General features: G+C 41.6%; 2 protein-coding genes across 3 annotated transcripts in view; one reads left to right on the plus strand and one right to left on the minus strand.

Annotated features, from left to right (window-relative positions):
* Positions 1-1,945, minus strand: part of LOC111865302 (esterase FE4) — an 11,298-nt gene extending 9,353 nt beyond the window's left edge. Inside the window, exon 1 of one of the 2 annotated variants that reach the window (XM_023853209.2) lies at positions 1,686-1,944. In XM_023853209.2, coding sequence (XP_023708977.2) covers positions 1,686-1,940 — 255 coding nt within the window. In that variant the 5' untranslated portion in view covers positions 1,941-1,944. Of the gene's footprint in view, positions 1-1,685 lie in introns of both variants that reach the window. The other variant, XM_023853226.2, reaches the window with a different exon arrangement.
* LOC111865267 (potassium voltage-gated channel protein Shab) overlaps positions 1-10,485 on the plus strand; it is a 341,635-nt gene that overhangs the window by 16,377 nt on the left and 314,773 nt on the right. The gene's annotated exons all lie outside the window — the stretch shown is intronic.

Raw genomic sequence — 10,485 nt, forward strand, 5'->3', positions numbered from 1 at the left:
TTCATTTCTGTCAGAGGCTAAGTCGAATCCAGGGCCATAGTGCACCTGGAAGGATTAGGTCAATTGAAAAATCCAGTGACCCAATCGAGAATCGAACCCACAACCTTCCGGCTTGTAGAATAGTGCTTCAGCCAACTGCGCTAACGCGTGCCCCAAATTTCTGGCATATACCCTCAAGAACTTCGTACCTTCGCCATGTTAGTATTTGCTGACTTACAGAGTACTTCATACATATATATATATATATATATATATATATATATATATATATGGAATATTTATGATCGTTCTCAATACCAAACTTCATTATTTATCGGCATCTAATAAAATCGTGGACGCCATGTTATTATTTTACATTTTATAAAAACTTCATTTCGCCAAAGGTTACACATCTTTCGAACATCTATTGCCATACTCCATTTTAGGGATCGAAAATTTTCAACAGTGTCGCTCCTACCGTAGAAATTCTGAGTCCGCCATAATATTTTAACTATTTTTAAAACATTAGAAAGTACAACTTGACCGTGGCTTCCGCGTCAGGATTAATTCAAACTAGTCAACTGCTTCAGATGTCTGCAGGCAGCAACAGAAAGGGACCATGAGCCCTTCTTCTTTCTTTGATAAAGGCGGGGGAAGGGGGTGAGAGACGAAAAGAAAAGAAAAGTAGTCTAAACACATCGAAAGAATGAGAATTCATCACGCGTTATGTATTTTAAATTCTGCTATCTGTGCATAAAGGCCAACATAGATCATAGACCTTAAGTTAACCGACCTATTCCCATGCTACGAAAAATGTCAGACATAACCTCACTCTTTCCTCTTGTCGCCATTTCTGTAATGTTTCACATCAAAGACGTTTTGATTATAATTTATGCGTATGATATTCTTTCCCCTTGTAAAATTCAGATGCATTTTTCTACTCAAGCGCAAGTTCCAATTGACGGTTTTATATTTTCTGCCGACTTCCTTGCAGTCATTTACTTCTGGTAACAATTTTTCCTCCATAGGCGAACCTGATATTACTTCACATCATTGGTCGCCCACTCTTCACAACAAAATATGTTCCAACCATCTGTGTTTCACTCGACGGTACGCACAGTTAGTAGTTGAAACGATGTCACTAAATAACAAGAGATGGTAACCAAATCATACAAAGACAAAACAACTCCGTCTAGTGTGACTATTTAAGTTTTTATTACTTGAAAACTTAGCACCCTTACATGTTTCGGTCCTTACGGACCATCTTCAGAGGGAACATCGATACTTATTTGGAAACGCCTATCACAATGGGTGTTCTGAGTGCTAAAATACATACACACACAATACCTAGAATGCACAATATACACAATATCCAACTTTTCCACAACTACAGCAGGTTTCCCGGTATATTAAAGTGTTCAAAACTTTGTTGTTTAAGTTAACATTTATAAACCAAGTAGGTTCGTGTCACTACTCCTATCGTCTTTCTTGAGGGGGGCTGAACTTGTGCCGCCTGTCTATCTTGAGAAGGAGATTCTTGGTATCGTCCTGTGTTTGTTCGTGGCGTGCTGTGTTGAAACATGTAAGGGCATGAAGAACTGAAATAAGAAAAATCTTCACCAGTCACACTGGACGGAGTTGTTTTGTCTTTGTAATTGTTAGTGTGACGGACCAGAGTGAAACAAATCAAATTAACCAAATCCTACCTTGAAACGCAGCTCTGCTACTGGTGGTCTGGCATAAGGTATGCCCAAGAAGGCAAGTAGCTCTTGGCCACGAACAGATTCGAAGCGAAGTCCCTTGAGACGTCCTTGTCGCACAGTAACTATGATGTCCTCCTTTTGCGACTCGGCCGCCAGGAGTTGGAGGACCGTGATTAGAGGGCCCAAGGCAGCGAGGTAGTTTGCCATCATGTTGTGGGCGTCTTGATGGACAGACGGCCTCTGCTGTTTGGGGAGCATCTGTAAAGAGGATATATTGTGCACCGGATAGAGGGACAGAGATAACGATCATTTGTTTCAGGAAGTCGTACCCAATAAACCTGTGTTTTACATGTGGTATGCGTTTTCTAAATGACGTAAATAGTATATGCAGGTTAAAAAATGTGTCTCTTATTTAACAACCATGAAGGTAAAACAAAGGAATTACGTCAGTTGAATAGAATTTCGCTTCGTATTGGGGAAGGACCGGCTTTAAATCTCGGCCTGTCCAGCGACTATCGTGACTGACATATTTTCTGTGTTTCTTCACTCATTTCAGGCAAATGCCGAGATAGTGAATACACTTAAGAACAAACGCTTCCACAACCTTACCAGTTCACTATTCACCAATGATCCTATCATTCGACGCTATGTAGCCTGCGATACTGGCAAACTCGGAAAATAAATTGTACTTTAGCATGTAGACCCATTGATAAGCAACAACCGCGAAACTAACAAGTCGACAACAGCCGTTACTAGACAATAGCCCGTAAACTGCAACAGAGTACAGGTGTTTTCTGTGCGGTCAGTGCCGATATAGTATAAGGAGGACAGTGAATTAGAAAAAAATCTCTGGTCGTCATCCTCAAGGGACTTGGCGCCAAGACGAACTGATTGGCGGCAAACCGTCAGTCGTAAAGTAGCTCTGACTCTGAGTGAGAGTTCAGTTTTGCAGGTGCTGCACTCTTAAGCGGTAGGTGTCTGAAACTTGCGGTGGTTAAGCTTACGGCTGTTCAAGTGATTCAGCTGCCGCTGTGAGATAGGCATGATCTGCTTTTCAAAGCCTGGCCTGACAGATGACTTCTGTATACTGCAAAAGGAAGAATTTTCAATAAAATGTTATATGTGTGATCTGTATATTTGATGAAACGTGAAGCCTGTTCATAAGCGACAAACCCATCCTCTCGTCAGAGAAGATGTTATACGTATGTACAAGGACTATAAACGCTAGGGTTTAGTTGCAAAAAAAGAATTTTCTGGTGATGAACCTCAAGGTGCTTGACACCAAGACGAACTGATTTACGCTAAAAACCAGTCATAAAGTACGTATACGTTTGATCTGAGTTGATCTGAGTTAGTTGGTTGGTGAGTGACTGAGTTAGAGAACTGTTGAAGTTCAGTCGTTATGAGCTCTTGTTGTGAGAAGCTGGTAGCTGAGGCCGGGGACAGTTCGGGAACCCAGATGAAGGGGAACGTCTGCAGTTGAAAGCCGCTGCAAAGTAACGGCTATTGGAGACTTGACTGTGGTCACTAGTGTGTATGTGTGTGTGTGTGTGTAATAGTAAATTATAAAGTGTAATCTCGCGCGATATGTAAAAGAGTCCAATGAAGCCGGGCATCAATCCGTACCCCGTCTATTGCCACACATACACGTGACAACTGGTGTCAGAAGTCAAGAAAGAGGAACAATGAAGCGAAACACGCAACGTATTGGAGGCCACAGTCTGTGTCGGCACGGCGTTGTCTTTATTACTGATTAGAACAGACACAAGGTATCCAATATTGGACAGAAATTACTTCCTTAAAAGAATAACAGTAAGGGTTTTTAGTGTGAACAAATTCTAGAAGTCGATGAATGCAGTCGTAGGCTTTCAATGGTCGTAATACCAGTATGCACGGTGGCAGAAAGAATTGTTAGAGGATTTATTCTCAGAACAGAAAGTTCCTGACGTCGCGTTAGCTAGACAAGTAGCTGTCGGCCAATGCTGTTTCGAGGCGGACAGCGCTGATTACTTATACGAGAGAGCATGAAATACGCAGGAGCTTGGGATGCTGAAACAAAAAACTCAGAATTACTATATTCGACGCATGAAGCTTGAAAGGAATGCCGTAGGAAGCAAATGGCGGCTCCTTTGTAAGACAGATTCGACTGAGCATCAGGCCCGTTGCATGTCTTTCACAAATCCAAATGTTGTTAACACGTGTAAACGTGTTTCATTACATAACTGACACCTTTAAATGTTAATATAGAAAAGAGGTGTCATAATCACCGTCATTGTACATTTTCTGCTCTAATTAGTAAGTCAGCATTGGGATAGTTTTCCCAAAAGCTGGGGCCGCCCCTCCTGGAGCAGTAAAAAAGATGTGGTTGATAACACCCATGCTGAATTAAAATTCCATATTATGTTACAGATATACAATTGAATAGAAATATATTTCATACAGGGAGCACACGGTAGCGTAGTTTGTTGAGGCAATATTTTACAACCATGAAGGTCGTGGGTTTGATTCCCGAGGTCGTTGGATTTTTCAATTGATTAGAATCTTGCTATGAAGCCCAGTGGTGTTCGTGTTTCTTCATGGATGATCGTCCTTATTGTGTTGGCCCTGTGTGTGGGGAGGGGGCATCACTGGCCGAAACATGTGAAGTGTTTATTTTATTGGAAATATAGTTTCAACTTTAGGATCTGAGGTTCTCACAGCAGTGGCTATGAAGTGTACTATCTCCTGATGTATAGCGCCGTGTAGGATCTGAGGTTCTCACAGCAGTGCTTATGAAGTGTACTATCTCCTGATGTATAGCGCTGTGTAGTCCGGTGAAGGTCAAGCGACGTTTTGGAGGAACATATCGCCTCCATATTTAGTGTCGATTAAGCCGGGCACGACATGTCCCTCTGAAACGTCGGCTGAATTTCAACGGGCTACACAGCGCTATATATCAGGAGACAGTACACTTCATAGCTACACTTGATGGAATTCAAACATAATTTTACTTTTATGTTATAGAGTGCGATGGTTGAGGACATTTTCTGTCATTTAAATAACTGATTAAATTTAATCACTTTTTTTAAAATTGTCAAGTCATATTTTGGCCATTTTATGCACATGAAAGGATCATGGGGCTGAAAGACCTTGAGGATGTGTTAAGTAATGTAAACTATAAGGCATTTCCACTTTCCAGTCTTCCGTGCCTGTGGTTCCCTACTTGTTGGAAACGGAACAACTGCAAAGCCCTCGGAGTCCTCCTTTCTGTACAGCTTGGTTCATCTGAGCAGTCACGCTGTTCCGCGGTCCCCACATCGCATCTGCCGGAAGCAGATGTTGTGATATGTTCTGCTTCAGAGACGCTCATAACAAATGAATAGACTCGCACAGAAATTGCCATAGCGAAGAAGCACAATCAGTTTCCAGTTTTTTACTGTATTTTTTAATTAACGTGTGTAATAACCTTGTGACCAAAACAGAATAGGACTAAGAATTTCCGGGGTTTATGGACCCTGTCCATTGCCCCGTATTCTAAAAAAAACTAGCGAAAGTAACTTTTCCGAACGTGGATCTGAACCCGTTTCCATAACTCAGTAATTCTGAGTGATATACGCGCCCATCAGAGCTGTTTAGAATCAGCAGAAAGCCACTTATTCACTTTACTCAAATGTTTCCATATTTATATATCATAATATAAATTCCATGTACAATTTTTCTATTTGATTAAAATGTCTCGAACAAACCACAGAAACTGGTGGTAAAAATGTAAATTGGACTCTAGTCATATGGCCGGTAATTTAGACATACCAATGTATGGCTATTATGATTTTATTTAATGAAGGGGTGATCTTGTGTTCAATTGATTATAAATTTATTATAAGTTTTGTAAATTGAAATACGTTAGGTGAACCACAGGTTGGCCAGCCGGAAACCAGAGCTGAGATCACCTTCAGACGTAGCGCATTCCTCGGGCATTCTGCTTCAGTTGTACAGTTTATAGAAAATGCTGACAAAACAGGCGAACGACACAGAAGCAAGTCTCGCTTTCGCAGGAAAGGTTATCGGCCAGGAGGAACTTGCCATTTTAGGATTTTGAGTGAACAGAATTTTCATGAGTGCGAGAATGATTAATAAATTTGGGGGCTCGGACGGGAGAAGCCGCTAGCAATCTGACTTTAGGAGTCGCTCGGAGCAGTCGACTCTAGAAATCGTGTGGTAGGAAGGAGACGCGATGGAGCCAAATGTGTTCATTTTCACCCTCTTTTGTAAGCGTGAGTAATTGCCTGTGGTCGGTTCACTGATAATTGTTAATATATAATTTCTGGTTCATTGATTATATATGAATTTTGATTTCCTAACAGATTGTTAGGATAAAATTTGGCTAATGATTTTAGCTTATAAAATTTGGGCAATGAATGACAGAAGTGTAAATTTTGTTTTATTGCTTGATTATTTTTTTTTCCTTGGCACTACAACCCCAGTGGGCCTAGGCCTACCTCCATGAACTTCTCCGTTCACTTCGGTTTTTCTAGATCTTACACATTCGGTAGGACTCCTTGGGCGGGTGATCAGCTCGTCGTAAGGCCTCTACCTGTGCACAAACACAGAAAAACGCACACACACAAACTAAACATCCATGCCCTGAGTGGGATTCGAACCCACGATCCCGGTCTCCAAGCGAGTGAAGACAGTACATGCCTTAGACCGCTCCGCTACCGTGACCGGCTGATTGATTATTAGAATGTATAAATTTTGGTTGATGGATTGGTGGTTAAGATATAAACATTTGGGTTAGTAGTTACGTGATAGGATGTAATATTTGATTCACTAAATGTTTGTTAGAATATATAAGGCTTGACTTATAAATCGATCATTAGGATATGGGATTTGATTTACACGTGATCATTAGGAGATATAATTTGACTTACTGTTTGATTGTTGGGGTAGGAAATTTGATTTATGTTATGTATGTTTATTAGAACACGGGTAGTCAATTTTAAGAAGTTAATGTAGAGTGTGTAATGGCAGATTGAATATGTGAAAAGGGTTGTACCTGCGTTGAAATCAGTCGACAGTAGACCTCGGAATTGTCGTCCTTCTGCAATATATCTCTCTCTGTAACGAAAGTTGTCTTAATCGACAAATACTTACAACAACTCAGGTGAACTGGGAACAGGAACAAGATTATGGTACTAATTGTTGCCAGAGAAGCGTGGGAGGCACTTTGCCATGAGCCGGAAAGTCACAGCTTCAATTCCCGACGAGGTCATTGGATTTTTCAATTGCCCCAATCCTTCAAGCCGCACTATGGCCCTGGGGTCGACTCAGCCTTTAAAGAAATTAGTACCAGGTATTTTCCTAGTGGCAAAGGGTGGCCGGCTCGTAAGGCTGACAAACTTACCGCCGTCTGAGAGCCAATGTCTAGAAAATGTGGGGGCCTCGACGTCTCAGAACCCTATGGGTCTCCGCAGCCTGTTACAGGGATAGCTTCGCTTAGCATAGCTGTCAGAGACAATGGCACAAAAATCGCCACAGGGCTGGTTCTAACTTCTGATATTTCTGGGTAACGTGAATGCATATTCTGACCGATCAGTGTGAGGCATATTAGGTACCAAGACTCACCATCACGGAGATGCTCATCAGTGTGTTGGAGCTGACAGCAACACAGACAATACATTTCAGCTGTTACTGGATATGCTAGCTGCAGAAGAGAGCCGGAGTAACATTGCAAGGACAGACGCCACTGTGGAGCAATTGGTGGAATGAAGATTGGCAGGGGAAACCGAAGTATTCGGAGAAAACCTGCCCCAGAGCCACTTTGTCCATCACAAATCCCACTTGACCAGACCCGGGATCGAACCCGGGCCGTCGCGGTGGGAAGCCAGCGACTAACCGCTTGAGCTATGGCGCGGCCACTCCATGCTTTGTAGTGTAAGTTAGTGACTGCGCCATTAAATACAACATGAAACAAACAATCGTTCTTTATATTCTCGGAAGCACGAACAAATCCTTCTTAATGGTTTCGTGCACCACTTTACCCAATATTATTGACGCAGTCCACAGACGAACAACGACTATCAGTAGTTTGCTAATGTACTTATAAAATATTTTGTCAAACTTCAGTGTCAATTTTTAACGTAGAAATTGCGCATTATAAGTAATGTCCTTTCAGTATATTTTGAAACCATGATGTCACGCACATGTCTTACGCAATGTACGTGTTGATGTGTTTGGGAGGCCGTGCAAGATCCAGAAGAGGTCATGCCTGACAACCCTCCAGAGGCACGTGGCAGAAATGTCTTTCCCGTTCATACTTCGAGTTCAGCATAGCCACGGATTGGTAATAAAATATATATATACTCGCATATGTAACTGAATCCTGTTGGCTTCGAAACTTACCGATCTGCTGGCAAGCATGCAGTTTAGTGCCATCTACCGGACGAATGAGTAAACTACTGCAAAAACGGTAGCAGCCGCTGACAAGAGCTCAATCAGTAAATGGGTAAACAACTACAGTGTGGACCCCATGCAAAGGCGGGATAGATGAGCCGTGGCAAGGAAAGTTGTCTCGTGGACTCAAATCGACTCAACCTGCTTGAGGGTTAGGTATGGATGTCCAACTCAGTGTTTGTTGACTGACACAGTAGTCCCCGTGACGTCACATATAATTAATCTGCCATCTATCAGACTTAGCGAAACCCTTGCATTACGGTAACAACCATTTCCTAATGCTCAGTAAGTAAAAGGGTAAACTACCGGTCTACTAACACAATCACCCACACAATTACGCTGCCAGACACACCAATGAATATTTTGTAACGAGGTCCTTTGTATTACAAGGGAGTTAGCTTTGTGTTTTGATTGGTTTAACCATTATCATTTCACTAACCGCCAACATGAGGAAATCTCTCTGCAGTTCCTTCATAGAAGCACAAACATCCAATCTCAATCCAAAATCCCCTTACCCAAATGTACCATATCTAGCTTCATGGTGGTGAGCCCTGCTTGTGAGGCCTCAAGTTGCTCAGCTGCTCAAGTATCTTCAGGTAGCATACTCTCAGAGCCGTTCCCTAGAAACTGCTGTCTCTGCTGACTTCACTATTCTGGCTTTCAATAGACGTGCCACAATACGTTTTCTTCTGTGTGGGTTTGGGGAGGAAATACGTATATTTGCGCTACTGCATTTAGGCCCATAGTCCTGTCCCTTAAGGCATCCGGAGCCCAGTCGGAAATTTCTTTCTCTCAAGACCCATATATTATACCACGAGGCACTATATAAAACGACTTAAAATTTAAGTTCATTGAGCTACAATAATATGTAAGAAAAAGTGTAAATTTGTACCTGTGCTTAACTAATTAAGCACTACGCCATGAAGACGTATGGTGGAGTGGATGTATAGACCCACATTTTCTTGACCTCGGCACTAGTTGGAGGTTAGTGGTCAGCTTCACGCTCTAGCCGCTTTACCGCAGTACCCCTTGGATAGGAGGCTGGGTGGACTCCAGAGACGGTCTGGACGTCATGGAGAAGTGAAAATTCTTGCGCCCACCGGGACTCGAACTCCAACACGTTGATCGTCCGGGCTACAATAATAGAGGCAATAAACGTATACAAGCATGCATCACTATTAAATTTCAACATAAGCAAAAACGACATGTAACCTCACTGAAATTGTAGGAAATATTTCGAAAAATTCATATATTGAATTTAATTTAATATTATGATGTCGCAACTCTCAGAAGCTTTAGAATAAAGAATATGACGTTAAATTTTGTTTTAAATACAATTGTATGTTTTCAGAACTCTCATTTTTGTTTTCTCTCGTTCTCTGACTCTGTAGCCCTTCGGACTTTGGCCGCTTTTTCAGTTTCTTCATCCTGTACATAGTCGATAAGACTCCTTGGGCGAGGGATCAGCCCGTCTCAAGGCCGCTAGCTACATACAAAACAACACGAACACAGAATAAACGCAGACAGACATTCGTGTCTTGAATTGGATTCTAACCCACGTTCCCAGTGTTAGAGCGGACGAAAACGGTTCATGCCTTAGACCGCTCGGTCACTGTGATCGGCAGAACGCTCCTAGGGCTCCTAAGATCGCTCATAATAAATTAAATGTCATGATTCCGATGAAAAATAATGTTTAACAATAGTTACTAGACCCTTGCTAAAAACAACTTCTATTGATGGACCGTCTCTGAAGCGGGGGTATTCATGGGAACCTCACGTGATTCAATGACAGCAAACAGATTATTTAATTTTCCGTAACTCTTCTTACCTTTTGAAATATGGCATAGGTTTATTATTTTTCAAAATGTGAAATATACAGATTAATTACACTTGGTATATATAGCAACAACTGGGCTTTAAAGTGCTAAGCAAAAAAAAAAAAAAGTAAATAGGATAAAATTAAAAAAAACAAGTAAATATTTACTTCATGATATTATAGAACAGTTTCGGTCTAAACAATATGACAGGTTCTTCATGAGTAGTTTGTATTTTTGCAGCCTGGAAGTAAACCTGTAAAGAAAGAAATTTTAGGAAAAGGATTAGGAAAGTGATAAATAAGGCGAAGTGAAAGTGTGGGGGAAATCATACAAAACTGCAGTGAAGTGCAGTGAAGTGAAATGAAGTGAAGTGAAGTGCAGTGTAGTGAAGTAAATTGTGGTGAGGATGTGAAGAGTGCGTAAGTGCAGTGAAGTGAAGTGAAGTAAACTGCGGTGAGGATGTGAAGAGTGCGTAAATGCAGTGAAGTGAATTAAAGCAAATTGTGGTGAGGATGTGAAGAGTGCGTAAGTGCAGTGAAGTGTAGTGAAGTAAA

Source organism: Cryptotermes secundus, unplaced genomic scaffold, assembly GCF_002891405.2.
Source record: "Cryptotermes secundus unplaced genomic scaffold, Csec_1.0 scaffold806, whole genome shotgun sequence".
Taxonomy (NCBI): domain Eukaryota; kingdom Metazoa; phylum Arthropoda; class Insecta; order Blattodea; family Kalotermitidae; genus Cryptotermes; species Cryptotermes secundus.